This window comes from Euleptes europaea, chromosome 18 (assembly GCF_029931775.1).
Source record: "Euleptes europaea isolate rEulEur1 chromosome 18, rEulEur1.hap1, whole genome shotgun sequence".
In the NCBI taxonomy this organism is placed as follows: Eukaryota; Metazoa; Chordata; class Lepidosauria; order Squamata; family Sphaerodactylidae; genus Euleptes; species Euleptes europaea.
In genome coordinates this window covers 12,146,435-12,166,101 of record NC_079329.1, presented here as the reverse complement: position 1 = coordinate 12,166,101, position 19,667 = coordinate 12,146,435, and the positions used below count along the sequence as shown (strand labels likewise).

Here is a 19,667-nt window from a genome sequence, read left to right as displayed (position 1 = left end):
TGGCAACCCTACTGGTTGAACGTCTTGACTATCTGCCCAAGGGCTGCCACCTCCATGTTGAGAAATTCCTAGAGGTTTGGGGTCAGTGGTAATAGCAGGAGATCTCCAGCTAGTACCTGGAGGTTGGCAACCCTACTGGTTGAACGTCTTGACTATCTGCCCAAGGGCTGCCACCTCCATGTTGAGAAATTCCTAGAGGTTTGGGGTCAGTTGTAATAGCAGGAGATCTCCAGCTAGTCCCTGGAGGTTGGCAACCCTAGCCTCAGTAATCCTGACAAGCACCCAGAAAAGCCACTCATGTTGTAAACAGAGGACCAAGGCCAAGAGAGAGCACGGCCCGATCTACAGCTACCAAATGAATTCATTGCTGGGGCAAGATTAATGACTGCCATTTCAGAACAAGGGAGTAACGTTACACTTAGTTGGAAATAAATTGAATCATTGCTTTTACATGGCTTCTAAACCAGTGTGCTTAGAAGCATTATAATCAACTTTCTCAGGCATGCCAGCTAATGTGGGGGGGAGGGGGAGAAGGGGGAGGGAGGGACACTTGGCACACTTTCACTCAGCACACTATGAAGCGCATCTCTGGTCTGTTACGCACATTTCTTGTTTGTGTCATGCATAAATGCTGCTAAGGCAGGGGAGCCTTCGGAAAAGGCACAGGGATTACCAATAGGACTGTGTTTAGTTATGTAGGGGGTGGGGATGCCTTTGGCTGCTCCGGACCTGCCAGGGGGCACTGCGGGAAGCAGAGGCAAAAGTCCCCCTTCCTGGTTGCTGAGCTGGCGACGGCATTTTTTTTTCCTCCCCGGTTTTTGTCTCTGCATCTTTAAAACCGCCAGCCTCTCGCGCGCACATGCATCTAGACTGTCTGTGCACCCCGCAGCCTTAAAATAACCCTTATCGCCTAGGCAATGGATGAGGAACGGTAACAGGTGCTCCACATTTTCGCCAAGGCCGCCGTGGGGGGGGGGTGAGGTTGCTGCTGTTCCAACCCTGCCTCACCCTGTCAAGCTGGGGCATTGGGTGCGGAGGTAGGGGTGGAGAGAGGGAGAGAAACTTTTCAGCACCGCTTGCAGTGTAGCGACCTACATAAGACCCGGGAGAAGCTGCAGGGAGCCCTCAAAAGAAGACCAAGCTTACAGCTTGGGGGGCCGCGTGACGCATCGGGGTGGTGCTCAACTACTCCTGAAGCAAAATAGAGGCCCTCGGAGGAGAGAGGTAGGGAACGCTGGCTATGATGTGGCCTAACTTCTTCCTTCAGGACGAGGAGCAGCGCATGGGATCGCGCGGCCGGGTCGGGGGCAAGCGGCGCAAGATCCTGACCGACGAGCAAGAGGGGAAGATCAAGCTGGCCTTTTTTGTGGCCATTGTGGGGATGACCCTGACGGTGCTGGCAGTGGGCACAGAATTCTGGGTGGAACTGAACACCTACAAGCAGAACCACACGGCCATCTGCGAGGCGGCTCACTACGGCCTTTGGAAATTCTGCTACAAAAAACTCTGGGTGGAGGACGTGGAAGAGCAGCGGGCGACCTGCGGACCTGCCGAGCTGCCTGGAGGTAATCATACCCCATCCCTTTCTTCCCCACCTGCCTTCCCCTCCCTGTACATGAGACAAGCTGCAGCCTTTTCCTCCACAGGTGACCCACGGGCTACATCCGGCTTGCCCAGTCACTTTGACCCTTTTGCTGAGCGCCCTCCTTTTTCCTTTCCTTCCCTGTGGCATCGCTATGACCCCCATACACTCCTTCCTCTGTTGTTCCAGTGGTCACTGGTGCCCCATTTCCCATCACCATGTTTCCATTTGATGCAACTTATGCGCAACAGCATAAGGAGCGACATACGCCATTCACAAGGAAACGGAGATTGCTTCCGCATGGAAGTTTTGCTTTGGTTTGGCATTCAAACTGAAGCAGCCCCTTTTATTTGAGTATCCTCAAGCATCGTCCCTCTAATCATCCACTATCCAGATTTCCCCCTTTTGCTCCATTTTTTCCCCCAAACCTTGTTTGAAATGATTTTGGGAAAGATCACAGTGGTCACTGGTGCCCCAATTCCTGTCACCATGTTTCCATTTGATGCAACTTATGCGCAACAGCATAAGGAGTGACATGCGCCGTTCATAAGGAAACAGAGGTTGCTTTTCCGTCTTTTGGGAAAGATCATTGTCAAAGTCTGTTTGCATCCCGTGTGGACAGGAAGGGACACATCATAGCAGTTTCTGCCCACATTGGCGTAGTTTTTCTTAACGTGATTTCCACCTGCAATCCTGTATCGGAGCGCATGCTTCAGGCTCTTTTAAAAAAATATTTGCAATAGCTGTATCATTATAGTTGGGGTGTTTTTAATCCCGCAAAATTGCTCTGGTGGTGCAGGGGGAAGAACGGCAGTTTTTGGGGGCTGAGTTAAGTAAAATGTAGGGGGAACGGCAATGCGGAGGCTCGATTGCCGCTGCGAATGTCTCTTCATTCACAGCCGCAATGAGAGTGCCACGGACAATTGTCATCATGCAGAAGCAATCAGAGTGAACAGAAATGGGCTACCAGCAAGTACTAGGATCAACAGGTGTGTTGGAAGGAAAAACTGATGAAGTATGCCATTATGGCAAAAATGACCTTTATGATCAATACAAGTAACAATACACAATACGAGCAGTTCAATGAAAAATGGAAATTAATTTAGAAATATATTGAAGCTTAAAACTAACAATAACAAAATAGATACTAACAAATGTTAACAATATTTTAAAAGGTAAAGGTCCCCTGTGCAAGCACCAGGTCATTCCTGACCCATGGGGTGACATCACATCCCGATGTTTCCTAGGCAGACTTTGTTTTCTGGGGTGGTTTGCCAGTGCCTTCCCCAGTCATCTTCCCTTTACCCCCAGCAAACTTGGTACTCATTTAGTTTAAATTTAAACCTAGAGAATATCATTGAGATTCGAAAAGGGTGTAGAATTGCAGGGCAATGTAATCTGTACGACCTATCTATATATTCAATATTTTTTCTCTTTATATATATAACTGTATGTTGGACATTTTTTCCCCTGTCCCTTTTTCCTTTTTGTACCCTTCCTTTTTATAATAATAAGAAAAAGAAAGGGGGGGGAAAGTGTGGGACCTCCCCCACAATCTGACTGAGTAAACGTGATCTCCTCCAAATCCTTAAGCCCTGCTTCCACAAACACTCATCTCCTTGCTCGGGCAAAACCCAAACACATCAACCTTTTCCTCTCATCTCTTTACCCCCCCCCCCCCAAATGCATATACTTTCTTTCGGTCTCTCTTCCTCACCACCTGCCCAAGGCTTGACTTCACCCCACTTCAATCCCATCAGCTCTGGAACCTGTTAGCAGTGTCAAACTTCGCCAAAGACTTTGCAATGCAGAATGTTGATGCGCTGTTCATCGCCAGCTAATGAAGGATAATCTCTGTGCTTCTGCAAGCAAACTTTTCAGATTCCTCCTCTACAAGGATATATAGTCTAACTGAGTATAGAATATAATAGAATACTCCTGAGCTATAGATTGTAGTAGAGAAAGATAACAAAATCACAATTTCCATCACATCCTGGTGATAGGGGCTGGGGAAGGGCTGTGGCTCAGTGGTAGAGCATCTGCTTGGAATGCAGAAGGTCCCAGGTTCAATCCCTAGAATCTCCAGTTAAAGGGACTAGGCAGGTAGGTGATGTGGAAGACCTCCGAGACCCTGGAGAGCCGCTGCCGGTCTGAGTTGGCAATACTGACTTGGATGGACAGAGGGTCTGATTCAGTATAAGGCAGATTCATGTGTTTATAGTTCATGGATTCAGGAGCGCCTATAGGGCCAGTGGCTGAGGTTCCCATTGTTACACAGAACGATTTTTCCCACAACTGGAACAGTGGGGCCCCTGACTTACCTGGAGTTTTGACCCGCCTAATTTTTTAAAGGCTTTTAATTCACAATGTGATGGTTTCCCTTTAAAGACAAGGAGAAAAGCTGGCTATGGCCCCATACTCATGCAAGGCAGCTAGAAGAAAAGAGCATCCCTGGATTTGTGCAGAGTGCATGTCTCTCAGCACTCATGCACCACCAAAGCTATTTGGGGAGGGGCTGTGGCTCAGTAGTACAGCATCTGCTTGGTATGCAAAAGGTCCCAGGTTCAGTCCCCGGCATCTCCAGTTAAAGGGACTAGGCAAGGAGGTGATGTGAAAGACCTCTGCCTGAGACCCTGGAAAGCCGCTGCCAGTCTGAGTAGACAATACTGACTTTGATGGACCAAGGGTCTGATTCAGTATAAGGCAGCTTCATGTGTGTTCATGTGTGTGTTCCCTACGGATCTGAAGAGGGAGGCTTAGTTTTTGCACAAGCTTCAGTATTGCAGAAATTTAATAAAAACAACCCCGTTCATGCATACACCCAACCATTTTTGTACCCAACTTCCCTTTCTCTTGGGAATATTTTACTTAACTTTGCCTATCAATGAACGTTTCCTAGGCCATTTATGTATGGCTGTTTCCTCAGTCACCCTGCCGACTACTTTGATTATGCTTGCCATTTTGGCCCGTCAGAGGTCACCTTGCCCTCTTGGCGCTTTTCTGCCCATTTTGTCCACGTTTCCTGGATTTGTGTTTAGCCAGCATCCAGAAAATATAAGGAAAATGCATGGAAACATGAAGTCTAACCCTGCACAGATTTAGTTTTTTGGTTCTATTAATCAATGCCCCCCACCCTTCTACATACATCCATTTCTCTCTGTTGATGTGGAAACAGATTTATTTCATAGCACTTTTCTCATACAGCTGCATTTAGGCCACTGTGCTGAATGGTTTGCAGCACTTAAATCTGAGTCAAGGGCTTTGCCAGACTTTGAGAGCCAGCATGGTGTAGCAGTTAAGAGCGGTGGTTTGGAGCAGTGAATTCTGACCTGGAGAACCGGGTTTGATTCCCCGCTCCTCCACATGAGCGGCGGAGGATAATCTAGTGAACTGGATTTGTTTCCCCACTCCTACTCATGAAGCCAGCTGGGAGACTTTGGGCTAGTCACGCTCTCTCAGCCTCACCTACCTCACAGGGTGTCTGTTGTGGGGAGGGGAAGGGAAGGTGATTGTAAAGTAGGTTGATTCTTCCTTCAGTGGTGGAGAAAGTCAGCATATTAAAAAACTAACTCTTCTTCTTCTTTTTGCTCTGGCATCTGAGAGCTCTGCCCCAGGTTTAGAAACATGTTTTTTAAAATAAAAGGTGGCTTTTATAGACTACATCCCTAGTCTGCAGGCAAACCGATACCCTTGATTTCCCCCAGGAACTCCACTCTTGTTTTGTTTTCTAACCTCCAATCTGGAAACCTGGGTTACCCCCACCAGTCTTCTCCCAAAAAAACAGAACAGTGGGCAGCCTGTTGTTCATTTGCTTGTGTTATTTAGTGCAAATCCACGCCAAGTTTCCCATTGCCTGGCTTTGATATTGTGTTTAAAAATAAGGAGCAGGTGGCTAACAACAAAAACAACAAAACCTTGTTTTTTGAACTGACATTTCTAAGGAAGCTCTAATAAAATGCAGATGTTTGCAGAAAGTTGGTTGCAGGGCTAGTGCCTAATTGTGTGGGGAGCTCTGGCGAGACCCTGCCCATTAAGAGTGAGGACCCAGCCATACCCCAGCAGTGTGACCCAAAGATGACATACAACCAGCTTGGGGAAATGGCACAACCTTATTGTTTGCAGCAGCAAGGCATTGGCATGGCATGGGAGCGTTATCCTACCATCGGCCTGCCACCATTGCAGGCCGATGCACAACACCCAGCCATGCTGGGCAACTTTTGAGATGGCAGTTCCTGGGACATACAAGGGCGGCAGCCAGCTGTGCGGTCCCCTGCCACTTGGAAGGAGGCCATTAGACAGCACATGGCAAGGCATGCCCCCTGACAGCCCCCCGCCGGGGTTGTTCAAGGCAGCCTTCCATCTTGGCATGTCCCCTTCCGGCCTCCCCCAAAATCCCTTATTGGGATCCTCCCTGTTGGGGGAAAGGGCACGAAGGCCAGTTTCCCCCCCAAACTGGATCAGACCCCCATGCCAAACCGCCCAAAGTTGTGATAAAATAGCAAGAACAAATTCAACAAAACATCAAACAGCATGATACAGCGGTGGGTGGGAGGGACAATTGGAAGCTGACTGAGGACTGCCCCGAGCTCGGCCTCTTTATATGCAGGGGAGCTGGACCTGAGTGAAAACCTCAGGTCCGGCTGCCCAGAGGCCCGCCCCCCCTTGGGAGCCCGAGCCTGATTGGCTCGTTTAAACCGGCTCCCTCCAATGACGTGCTGGCAAGCACGTGGTTGCACAAGCGGCGTCGGATCCGACACCGCCTTTCCCCGACCTGCTGCCTGAAACGGCGGAGGAGCCCGCGCCGGCCAGAAGCCCCGGGCTCCACCTGTTCAGCGGCCGGCCGGCCAGCCGCCCTCGAGGTCGGGGGGGGGGGAGAGGGGTCCGTTCGCCCGCACCCACCACAGCCCAACCCAGCAACCTTGGGCTCTGCGGTGTAAGTCAGAGCCCCGTTTTTAAGGAAGACTTGTAACTGAGCTTGGCATCGGTCCGAGGCATTTTGGTACACGAGGCAGGAAGTCCTAGTGACAACCTGTTCTGCCATTGTGGTTGCCAACTGTCTGGAGGGGAAAAATGCCATGTCCCTTTAGGAGAGGCTTCGTGGGATGTTATCTACCAAGTGACTGTTATTTACCTCCAAACCAGTTCTACAGATCTGATAAAGGGGCAGGAGATTTTTCTTCATGCCTGTCCGCAACCCTGTCCACCGCCAGCAAAATAATCAACAATTAGGGTTGCCAGGTCCCTCTTCGCCACTGGCGGGAGGTTTTTGGGGCGGAGCCTGAGGAGGGCGGGGTTTGGGGAGGGGAGGGACTTCAGTGCCATAGAGTCCAATTGCCAAAGCGGCCATTTTCTCCAGATGAACTGATCTATATCGGCTGGAGGTCCGTTGTAATGGCAGGAGATCTCCAGCTAGTACCTGGAGGTTGGCAACCCTAGTTGGGCTAGGGGGGGTCCAAATGGGCTCAGAACAGCACCGCAGGGAGAGGAAGGGTTCTTGCCTCCTCCCAAGCCGTTTTTCCTCATTAAAACCATGTTGGGCGGGAAGTTATTTCACTAATTTTACTGCTGTGCATGCACAGATGCTCCATGTGGAGCAGCAAAATTGTCAAAATAACCCCCCTGTGTAGTTTTTTGCAGGAGTCCTTCCTTCCCCCACCCCTGGTGTCATTCCGAGCCAATTTGGGCTCTCCTTTTAAAAAACAAAAACAAAGAAGAAGCAGCTCTCCCTGCACCACAGCTGCAGGGAATGCGAATTACTCTTTTAAAATGCAACATATAGCTTGGCCCTAGATTAGGTTTCAACCACAAACTGCGTGGCTTTTTCTGCAGAGGTATGCCTATAACTGGCAGCACATTTTAACATCCCTTGAAACTTTCCATCGCTCGTCCAAAAACCTGCCCAATTTGCTGACCTGCTGCTGCTGCCCTCAGATGAGAGAACAGTTGTCATTTCCTTTGCCAGGATGATAAGCAGGGGGCACGGCGCTGTCATCTTGCCCTCTGCGCTTTCAGCAGTGGGAAGTTCTGGGCAGCCTTTCCAGTTTCCTTCAGAAGACAGTGCCAGAGTTTTACAACATCCGTGTCAAAATCTGTTTATTTACAGCTTGGCAATAAAAGGTATGGATAGGAAGCACCAAACGGGCAGGCGGGTCCGAGGCAGAATTATTAGTCAAGGTAAAGGTAGTCCCCTGTGCAAGCAGCGGCTCATTCCTGACCCATGGGGTGACATCACATCTCGAAATTTACTAGGCAGATTCTGTTTCCGGGGTGATTTGCCTTTGCCTTCCCCAGACCTCTAGACTTTACCCCCAGCAAGCTGGGTCCTCATTTTACCGACCTCGGAAGGATGGAAGGCTGAGTCAACCTTGAGCCGGCTACCTGAAGCCGACTTCCGTCGGGATCGAACTCAGGTCATTAGCAGAGCTTTTGACTGCAGTACTGCAGCTTACCACTCTGCGCCACTCTGTAGACCAGGGGTGGGGAACCTTTTTCCCACCAAGGGCCATTTAGATATTTATAACATCATTCGTGGGCCATACAAAATTATCAACTTAAAAATTGGCCGACCAAACCCCAAGCAGGCAGTTGCCCCAGAGGACACACACCCCAGTGCGGGCAAGTAGGCAGGCATCCAACCAGTGGCATCTTGGGCGGTCTTAGCAGCTCCATAGCTAACGACTCTTCTGCAAGGGGGGGAAAAGGTTCCTTTTCTCGGCAAAACAAACTCACATCCGCCTTGAATACAGGCTATTCCTGTCCGCGGGAGAGGGCGGATCGCCAGTCTTAGATCCTTCTGAGCTAGAGATCTGCCAAGACACACAAAGGGCCAGACCAAATGGTTTCGCGGGCTTTAAACAGCCCCCGGGCCTGACGTTCCCCACCCCTGCTGTAGACACTCCATAAAACTTTGGGAGGACACACCTACACACACACATCAGCTTCATCTGCACCTGGTCACCCTCTGTTCCCAGCAGGGTTGCCAGCTCTGGATTGGGAAATACCTGGAGATTTGGGGGGGTGGAGCCTGAGGAGGGTGGGGTTTGGGGAGAGAAGGGACTTCAGTGGCGTCTAAATGCCATAGAACCCACCCAAAGCGGCAATTTTCACCAGGTGAACTGATCTCTGTCGCCTGGAGATCAGATCTAATAGGAGATCTGCAGCCACCACCTGGAGATTGGCAAACCTAGTTCCCAGTTCCTAAACCAACAGCTATTTTCAAATGACTTCTGGGAAGCTGGTCCCACACCTGAAACTCCTCTCCTCTGGTTTGTAGGCAACTGCCATCCATGTCCATCAGAGGCAATGGAGGGAATGACCACAATATCTTTAACAGTTGTGTAGAAGAGGAAATGTAGGTCAGGGTTGCCAGCAGTGGGTTGGAAAATACATGGAGATTTTGGGGGCAGAGTCTGAAGAGGGGGTGGTTTGGAGATCGGAGGGATTTCTATTGCCTGGAGATCAGTTGTAATAGCAGGAGCTCTCCAGCCACTACCTGGAGGTTGGCAACTCTATGGTCAGTGCAGCCCAGGCTTGGGTCCAAGGATGGCATAATGGACTACCTGCTGAGGGCCTGCAGTCTGACAGGGGGCCCATGGCTGACCAGAGAAGCCTGGTCCACCTGTAGGGTTGCCAACCTCCAGGTAGTAGCTGGAGATCTCCTTCTATTACAACTGATCTCCAGCCAATAGAGATCAGTTCACCTGGAGAAAACGGCCGCTTTGGCCATTGGACTCTATGGCATTGACGTCCCTCTCCTCCCCAAACCCCACCCTCCTCAGGCTCTGCCCCAAAAACTTCCCACCGGTAGTTAAGAGGGACCTGGCAACCCTACCGTAGGGTTTTCAAGGCAAAAGACAAACAGAGGTGGTTTGCCATTGTTTGCCTCTGCATAGCAACCCTGGACTTCCTTGGTGGTCTCTCATCCAAGTATCAACCATAGAGTTGCCAGGTCCCTCTTTGCCACCAGGGGGAGGTTTTTGGGGCAGAGCCTGAGGAGGGCGGGATTTGAGGGAGGGGAGGGACTTCAATGCCATAGAGTTCAATTGCCAAAGTGGCTATTTTTTTCCAGGTGATCTGATCTCTATCGGCTGGAGATCAGTTGAATTAGCAGGAGATCTCCTGCTACTACCTGGCAGTTGGCAACCCTACATAGAGTCCAATTGGTAAAGCAGCCATTTTCTCCAAGTGAACTGATCTCTATCGGCTGGAGATCAGATGTAACAGCGGGAAATCTCCAGCTAGTAACTGGAGGTTGGCAACACTAATTAACCAGGCCCAACCCTGCTTACTTTTACGAGATCTGGTGAGATTGGCTTAGGCTGGGCTATCCCATTATAGCTGATAGCCATTAATAAACCTGCCACGTCCCCTCCTTCCTTTGGCTAACAAAAGTCCTTATGTGGAATAAGCATTCACTGTGCAAATATGCTTAAACGGAGCAGATAACAATGGCGGTAGAAAGCACTGGCAAGTAGCAGCTGACTTACGGCAACCCTGCAGGGTTTTCAAGGCAAGAGACGTTCAGAGGTGGTTTGCCATTGCCTGCCTCTGCATAAGTATTTTTCTACCAGAATTGCATGGAAAGAAATCTTATTGATGCTTGGCTTAATCTAATAGGGTTTTTAATTAACTGTTTTGTGGCATTTACTATTTCGAGAGAAACTCGAAGCAGGCCTTCTCAGATCCCTTCAAAGGGACTTACTCCCAGGAAAGCGTTCTTAGGATTGCACTGTTACTGCAGGGATAGGCAACTTATTTTTATCTGTCCCTTGGCAGCATTCCCAAATGAAGACATTGTGAAAAGCTGGTCAACTGTTGTAAGGAACTGAGAAATGTTTTCAAAATCACATCTCTTATATTTTCATGTCTCGTGCATATAATATGTAAAGATACATAATTGTATATCATGCTGCTACTCCGTAACTGAGATTTTAACTGTTATCTGTGGGAGAGGTCAATTAGCGTAACAAGATATGTTTTCCAACACCTCCTATACTCCGTAGAGAACAGAATGGACCCCAAGAATAGAGAATTTGGGCATCCCTGGTTTAAGATATTATCTTTGATCTCAAGTTGAGCTTTTTATTTTGTATAGCTTTAACTTTTGACATTTTGTGTACTTACAAGGCATTGTAGAATAAGCAGGATAATTATTTGCGGGTGTCTATCCATTCCCCACCTCTTCAGTTGTCAACAATGCATGCCACGAATCCCAAATTCTAGAGGAAAAGTGTTAGGGACTTGAAACCAAAAGAAATAACTGATTCAAATCTATGATGTGTATGCATATTCTTACTCCCCTTTCGAAGGACTTATTCACTTCTGGCACTGCTCTAAGGAAAAAAGAAGGGAAGTGGAAACCAGTCTGCTAAAGGTCCTCAAAGCAACTCTTGTACATAAAATGCTAGGGTTGCCAACTGCCAGGTAGTAGCAGGAGATCTCCTGCCAATTCAACTGATCTCCAGCCGATAGAGATCAGATCACCTGGACAAAAATGGCCACTTTGGCAATTGAACTGTATGGCATTGAAGTCCCTCCCCTCCCCAAACCCCTCCCTCCTCAGGCTCCACCCCAAAAATCTCCCGCCAGTGGCGAAGAGGGACCTGGCAACCCTAAAATGCACATATATGTTTTAAAAACAAAACCCTTTGCAGTTTAGAACATAAAACTGTAAAATAAGTGGACCCATACATAAGAGGAGCTGTAGGTGGGGAGAGAGACCAGATTGAAAAACACGGACCTTGAAACCAAAACAAAATAAACGCAGAAACAAAATGTAAATAATCAAAACCCCTTCCTACGCACAGAAAACATTTTGTCCCTCTCCATGTGGGAGGGGAGGGGGAAGAAGTAGAACGAGCAACTCTGAGATGATTCAGGGGCAGGCGTAGGATGGCGTCTGCCTGGTGTCCTCCTTCTCTGTAACTCTGTGCAATAACTAGCCAGATATTTGCCTGCCAGCCCCTAGTCCTCATGCCATGGGTTCTGACTAGGGTTGCCAGGTCCGGGTTGGGAAATACCTGAAAATTTGGGGGGTGGAGCCTGAGGAGGGCGGGGTTAGGGGAGGGGAGGGTCTTCAATGCCATAGAGTTCAATTGCCAGAGCGGCCATTTTCTCCAGGGGAACTGATCTCTATCGGCTGGAGATCAGTTGTAATAGCGGGAGATCTCCAGCTACTACCTGGAGGATGGCAACCCTAGTTCTGGCAGCTAAGCAACCTCACAGCTAAGCAACCTTTTGCTTGTGGTCACTCTTTTGCTTGAGGTTCAAACCTTCTACCACATCGCCAGGAGATTTGGACACAGAGAATTTACTATATGAACTTGGACCATTCTTAAATGTGGGGCCAAAGGTGGTCCAGAAGTATTATTGGCCGTGAACGAACAGCCCAGGGTTCAAGCTGCCTGTTGCCAATAAACACGTCCTCCTGCGCCTCGCATAACAGATTTAATGAGGGCACACTTACCAGAAGTGTGTTTACAGCTTCACCAGGAACTGCTTAGATTTCCTGCTTTGACACACCAAAAGGATTTAGCGCCTCAGCCCTACAGTTATTCTAAAAGACTCTCCCTTTTCACTTCTGCCCCATTTTCTCATCTGGAAGCTGCTTTTAAACCGTTTCCCAATGAAATGGAAGCGAGCTCCAGGTGCAAAACTGTAGGGGGAAGAAAAGGACTGAAGGAACTCTTTGATGGATTAATTCTTATGATTAAGGCTAGGGTACCCTGTTCTCTCACCCCCCCCCCTTTAACATCACCAATCTCTGCTGACAAATTGGAGAGGGTTTAGAATGCCAGACAAATGAGGGAGAGAGATGGAGTGTGTGGAACAGGATATGTTTAGTTAGAAGGAAAGGAGATTAAGCAAAAACTTGATAACTGGTTTCAGATGCTTCAAAGGCAGCCAGAATGCATGAACAAAGATGGAGAATGCCTCTCCCCGAAGCAGATTCTGTGCGGAGGAGGAGGAGGAAGAGGAGGAGGATGAGAAGAAGAAGAAGAAGAGTTGGTTTTTATATGCCGACTTTCTCTACCACTTAAGGCAGAATCAACCCCGTTTACAATCACTTTCCCTTTCCCTCCCCACACCAGACACCCTGTGAGGTAGGTGGGGCTGAGAGAGCTGTGACCAGCCCAAGGTCATCCAGCTGGCTTCATGCATAGGAGTGGGGAAACCAACCCGGTTCACCAGATTAGCATACGCTGCTCCTGTGGAGGAGTGGGGAATCAAACCCGGCTCTCCAGACCAGAGTCCACCCCTCCAAACTACCACTCTTAACTACTACACTACGCTGGCTCTCTAAAGTCTTTGGACTTTGGACTTTAGAGGGTTAACAACCTCCAGGTGGGGCCTGGAGATCTCCCAGAATTCCAACGGATCTCTAGAATACAGAGATCAGTTCCCCTGCAGAAAATGAGTGCTTTGGAGAGTGGACTCTATGGCATTATACTTCTATGAGATCTTTCTTCTCCCCAACACCAACCTCCCCAGGCTCCAGCCCCCCAAATTGCCCAAAATTTCTCAACCCATAGTTGGCAACCCTAGTAGGCTTGGACAGTCCAGCTTTCCAGTCCCCCCCCCCAACATTCCAGTGCCAGGCTGGACATTTATTTATTTAACACATTTCTGCCCGCAAAAATCTCTTGGCCAAATGGCTTCTAGCAAGGGTCCCCAAAAAAGCAGGTGTCAATTACCCAACTCACTTGCACGACGATGTCAGATAAAGCCTCACAACAATGCACAAAAGCCTATCTAAAAATAATGAGACGTCCCATAGCAGCTGCTTCAAACAACAGATTACGGGCACCATGAAAGGGCACATTTTATAAAAGTAATCCCAGCTATGCAAAACACTTCCGATTCCCCCCCCCCCCGGTCGGAAACCTACATTCTGAATCACCCTGAACTCGAGTGTGCTCCGAAGCGCATCTGCAGCTTCCCACATTCAGTAAATCCTCTGTATACACGGAAGGGGGTGGGGGTGGGGAAACGACCCTGGGGGTGCACATGGACGCAAGCCTGCGGGGGGGAGGGGTTATAAGCCGACCCTCGGCTTATACGCGGGTGCCTAATTTTTCCCCATTTTTGGGGAGAAATTAGGCACCTCGGCTTATACGCTGGTCGGCTTATACATGGGTATATACGATAGATAGATAGATAGATAGATAGATAGATAGATAGATAGATAGATAGATAGATAGATAGATAGATAGATAGATAGATAGTTTATTTGTAGCCCTTGACCAGATAAAACAAGATACATCGATTAAAATGGTCTTACCAACAAAGGTTTACAGTCCGAGTCTTAAGTCAATTAAAAAAAATAAAAAAATAAAAAAATAACATCCAAGTTACATCTGCCATTTGGACTACTCTGTGGCATTTGTGGGTTACATTTTCTGGATGCAAATCTCATTTTATGAAGGCAAAAACTGGCAACTGTCCAAAAAATGCAAAGTTTTCCACTCTTGTGTGTCATTTCAAGATGTAAATGAAACAGCCCTGCAGTTCACAAAATAGCTCCCAATAGGGTTGCCAAATTCCAGGTAATAGCTGGGGATCTCCTGCTATTACAACGGATCTCCAGCCGATCGAGATCAGTTCACCTGGAGAAAATATCTGCTTTGGCAATTGGACTCTGTGGCATTGAAGTCCCGCCCCTCCTCAAACCCCGCCCTCCTCAGGCTCCACCCCAAAAACTTCCTGCTGGTGGCAAAGAGGGACCTGGCAACCCTAGTTCCCAAACTGTGGTCCCAATGTGGTGCTCAAGGCTGAATAACCAACTGCCCAGCCTTAGTATGAAAAGTCCAAACAGGGAACAGCCCGCTGCAGAGAAAACGCTGGCACCAAAAGGGTGCCAGTTATATCAGGACACATTCCCAATTAGAAATGAGGCACCAGGTTTTCGCAGCAAGGGGCGATGATTGAGCCTGGGCGTGGAGCCTCCATCAAGCTGAAACTGGACGCCTGTCTAAAAAAGACAGCAGACAGAGCTCAGAAGAGCTCACTGTGGAGGCCTCGTGGCCTTTTAATATTTTTTTTCTTTGCCTGTATACATCCATTGCTTAGTCAATTATCTAGAAAGGTACAGATATCCCCTCGTTCCTATTAAAAAGTCAGGACAGCAGACCAGTCCCTCGGCTCTTTTATCTTCTCAACAACTTTGTGGGGTAAATTAGGCTAAGAGAGGGTGGCCGGGTCGAGGTCACCAGGAAAGCCCTTGGCGGCCCTTGTGAGGACATAAAGACAGAGAGATACATTTTGTGAAATAAATAAAGAAATAAAATGAACTGTGGTGCTGTGGGTTCAAACTGGGCTGTCCTTGGATTAAACCCACACTAACCACTACCCCAGCTTCTCTGAGGTGTACAGTTTCTGAGAGGATGGCCTTGATGCATATATGGCAGCAGAAAATCTTGAGCCAGCCATTTATCCATCTCCCCATCCATCTATTGCTCAGTTTCGAGGAATGAGGATGCCATGTCAATCAGGAAACAATTTCCTCTGAGCAAATTATCTCTTTTCTTGATTATTTATATATTTACTTCATTTACACCCCTCATTTCTTCCCAATGGGAACCCAAAGTGGCTTATGCTGTTATCCTCTCCTCTGTTTGGTCCTCACAACAACCCTGTGAGGTAGGGTAGGCTGAGAGTGTGTGACTGGCCCAAGGGTCACCCAGCAAGCTTCTGTGGTAGCGTGCATGTTCAAACCTCAGTCTCCCAGATCCTAGTGTGACCCTCTAACCACTCTACCGCACTGGCTCAGTAGTCTCCCAAATGCATAAGGATTTATAGTGAAAGAGACACACTCTGCATCTGCTCAGGAAAACTGTTGTTCTTTCCTGTTTCATTTATTCTATTTCTGAACCATGATACTGAAAACAGATGGAGCTCTGGTGACCCCCGGCCCAAATTAAACCCTGTCATCTAACCTAACCTAACCTATCACATTTATACTTGTGACAGGTCTAGCTCTGTTTTTGAATTCTACCGACAATTTCCCTTTTCCCTTCTTTCTCTTGGTATCTTTAAAGCATGACCACCTGGTCATGGTTTGGAATTGGGAAGGATGCGGCCCTCCAGTTAAACAGAAAATTTCTCCTTGACTGAATGAAATGGGGCCTAGACCACACGGGCGTCGTAAAGTGCGGGAAACTGAAATGTGATTGTCAATCAAGCTGCATCGATCCTTAATGAATCCATTCAGAAACCTGGTCTTTAAAACTGCCTTTCTGGGTTTCTTTCATAGCACCAAGAGGAGCGGGGCTGAAAAGCACTTTAAGAAAGCAGGAGTGAATTTGGTTTTCATTTGCTGATTAGCTTTCTTCTGTAGCTGAACTTACGTAATGCTATTTCTTTTGCAAGCCCGTTTTTGAACTGCACTTGCCGTATCTCTTTCTCACTAGAATCTGGGTTGCATTGGTGACCTGTGAGGACTGGAGGTCCTCTGAGCTCATGTGGTGCAAAAACATGAGGAAGTATGCGCAAGTCCATGATGTACAGTTTCTTCCCACACTTCCAGTGGCTCGAGCAAAGGGCGAATTTGGACACCTCTCTCGACAGATAGATGCATAAACACTGGGTGTGCATGAGGAGCACATGCATGTAAAAGTCCCCTGCACATGAAGCTGCCATCCTTCCAGATTATTAGTCCATCTAGCTCAGAATTGTCTGACTAGTTATGTTTTCCCAGAGTCTCAGGAAAAGATCTTTTACCAGCACTGCTATGTTAAGATTCTGTCCACCATAACAGAGAGAGCCACTTAGAAATCCATCCACCCCAAATAAACAGGCTGTTTCCCTCCCCGTCACTCTTCCGACGACTTCGGGTCTTTGTTTTGATTATGCATGCCATTTCCGATTGTCAGAGGGTGCCTTACTCTCCCCCTGCGTTTCTGCACGTTTTGCCCGCGTTTTCAGAGACCTATTTTATCTTGAATTTAAAGACTCGGGAGCAAGAGCAGGCTTGAGAGCAGGATGGGGGAGGGGCACCACAGATATATTTGCAAAAAACAATCAAAATAATGGATCCAAGTAGAGAAGAGATCCACCAAAGAGGCAGGTCTAGTCACACAGATCCCAGCAATCAACAATATATAACGAGGTAATGGCAATGAATTGTGCCTACAAATAAGTTGGTTTTCTTGTTCACATAGGTCTTTTAGGCATGGGAACTTTGACTTACTTTCTCCCCTGGTCTGGCTCGGGTTATGCATGAGTTTTCCATCCCTTACAGATGACTTTGTGCCCAGCCCGTTCAATGTCTGGGTCTTCCCGAACATATTGTAACACGATTCTTCGATCTCCCCTGAGATCAGCCCGGGTCAAATCGTCTCCATTTCCATGCTTAAGCTAAAGCAAGGGAGAAGTAGGGTTGTCAGGTCCCTCTTCACCACCAACAGGAGGTTTTAGGGCGGAGCCTGAGGAGGGCAGGGTTTGGGGAAGGGAGGGACTTCAATGCTGTAGAATCCAGTTGCCAAAGCGGCCATTTTCTCCAGGTGAACTGATCTCTATCAGCTGGAGATCAGTTGTAATAACAGGAGATCTCCAGCTAGTACCTGGAAGTTGGCAACCCTAGGGAGAGGGGAGCTGGGGAGGGGTAAGGTTTTTCTCACAGTAAGCACCACAATCAGTTACAAAGCAGCGTTTTCAAGGGGCGGGGACTCAGACGCTTCCGGATATTTGCTGGTGGTTCTGCAGTACTCCGGAAACCCCAGGACTTTCTCCAGGCCAAAAAACAACATGCATAGCATTTTTAGGATTTGGAACAGAAAAATATGGGCCAAGAGAGCCTCGAACCCCAGATAAAACTCCCATGCATAAAAGACCAGATTTTCACAGTGAGAGCTTCATTGGACAGTAAGGGGTAAATATTAAAAGAACTCTCTGCGTGCATCTACAAAAAAAAGCTGGCTTGGGGTGCCAGTTGGCTAAATGTCGTGGCATGCTCAGAATCTCATTTAACATTCCAAGCCAGAGAAGAACTGAAATGACATCTATCTATACTGAACAAATTCATATTACTGAATTACCGGAAGAAAAAAAACTTATTAGCTCATCGGCCCACAAATGTCAATATTTGTGGCATGCTCACTGTCTAAACAGATTCACACAAGAACCCATTCTCATCTGATTAAAAAAAAACACCTTCCTTTCTACTTCTTAGGAGGCAATCCTCACTCATCCTAGTGAGAAATTCCACAGGAGTAACCATCTTAATCTGTTGCCGCAAAAACAACAGAGGGTCTAATGACTCCCAGATGACACATATATTGTGGGTTGGTGTAATGAGATCTGCCCCGTAAAAGCTTACAACACAAAGTTGTTTCTCTTTAAGAGACCGCTAGATTCTTTGTTGATTTTACTCACCATGGTAGGCATTTATTACAGCCCTGTGATGAACTAAGATTGGTTCACACATGCACATCCATCATTAGATAAGACTGCATCACCCAGGGATGACTAGCCTATGTAAGTGGCTACTATAGGTCTAACATAGCTAGCCATGATGATTAAAGGGAACTTGCTATTGCCTTCCTCTGCGTAACAACCTCTGTGGTCTGCCATCCAAGTACTAACCAGGGTTGACCCTGCTTAGCTTCCAACAAGGTTGGGCTAAACTGGGTTATTCAGGCTGCTAATGAGGAGAAAAGTGGGGTATAAATAATTGAACAGTAATTTCAATAACCCCAGATTGCTTTGATAACTACTGCAGAATAAGCAGTAACCAGATGAGTTGCTTGAACTGCCAGAACTTGCATATAATCTTTAAATCAACTTTTGCAATTAAGCCATCTTGCACATTGGGCTGCCGGTCAATCAAGCACAGGGAAAAGTAAGCGGCGAGCCTGCATGTGCGAACTATCCTAAAGGCAATTTTCACGAGAGTCTTGAAAAACATTCAGAATTGCTCCCCCTCAAATCTTTAACAATATCACTCATGCTCCAGCGGATTCAAAAGACCCAGCTGTTCATAAGTGAGGCTTCTGCTCCTAGAAAGCCTGCTAAATCCCTCTCTAGCAAGAGAGGTGACAAATCCAAGTTGGGGTAGCCATGTTGCAGCAAAAATATGAAGGAATCTGGTGGCACATTAGGGTAGCCAAGTCCCTCTTCGCCACCAGTGGGAGGTTTTTGGGGCGGAGCCTGAAAAGAGTGGGGTTTGGGGAGGGGAGGAACTTCAATGCCACAGATTCCAATTGCCAAAGTGACAATTTTCTCCAGGGGAACTGATCTCTATTGGCTGGAGATCAGCTGTAATAGCAGGAGATCTCCAGCTAGTACCTGGAGGTAAGAATCCACATTTACCTTTGAAGAGACTCTTTTGTTTAGTAGTCCTCTTTTGGACTTGTTTGTTCACTTATTGTATTGATATTCACCTGCGTGTTCACTTACTTGTAGATGTTATATGTGTTTCATAATATATGTTTGCATAGTTGCTTGTGTATTATTACTTTTGAGCTAGTACTATAGTTTCCACAAGTACCTGGAGGTTGGCAACCCTATGGCACATAAAGGAATCTGATTTACTGAAGCATGACCTTACACGGGCCAGAAGCCTTGTCATCCAATGCCAGATACGCAACTACTGAAACAATGTTGTATGGAAGACTGTTAGCGTCCTGTAAGTACAACACATCTGCTCACAAGTGACACCGGAAATGCCTATAGGATGAGGGCAAATCTCCCTTCAATTTAAAATCCAGACCCTTGCTCACTCAGAATCGCATCTCAGACTGCCAGTTCACACATGCAACGTTCATCCCTTGATTGCTGCAAAAATAAGCAACCTACTCTGGGATGTCCTGAGGGCCTTCTTGGTTGTAGCACCAAATAATGGACTTTCCTTCCCAGGCAGATTCATCTGTGCCCTCTCTCATTGTGTCCTACCTGCATGTGAAGAACCTTGCTGTATTGTTTGAACGTGCCCGCCTTCTTCTGTGTTTATATGTTTTCTTAAATTGTTTTGTATTTTAAAGCTTGCTTTAATGTTTTTGATTGACTGTTGTCTTGAGAAACCTTTGTTGGATGGAAAGGGAATATTAAAATGTTTTAAAAATATAAACAAAGAAATAATAAAACAATA

General features: G+C 47.5%; 1 protein-coding gene across 2 annotated transcripts in view; it reads left to right on the top strand.

The window, feature by feature from the left end:
- The first annotated feature begins 872 nt into the window (after window positions 1–872).
- The window catches only part of CACNG6 (calcium voltage-gated channel auxiliary subunit gamma 6), a 30,042-nt gene continuing 11,247 nt past the window's right edge, over window positions 873–19,667 (top strand). Inside the window, exons 1-2 of one of the 2 annotated variants that reach the window (XM_056864031.1) lie at window positions 873–938; window positions 1,268–1,565. In XM_056864031.1, coding sequence (XP_056720009.1) covers window positions 1,283–1,565 — 283 coding nt within the window. In that variant the 5' untranslated portion in view covers window positions 873–938; window positions 1,268–1,282. Of the gene's footprint in view, window positions 939–1,240; window positions 1,566–19,667 lie in introns of those variants that run through there. The other variant, XM_056864030.1, reaches the window with a different exon arrangement.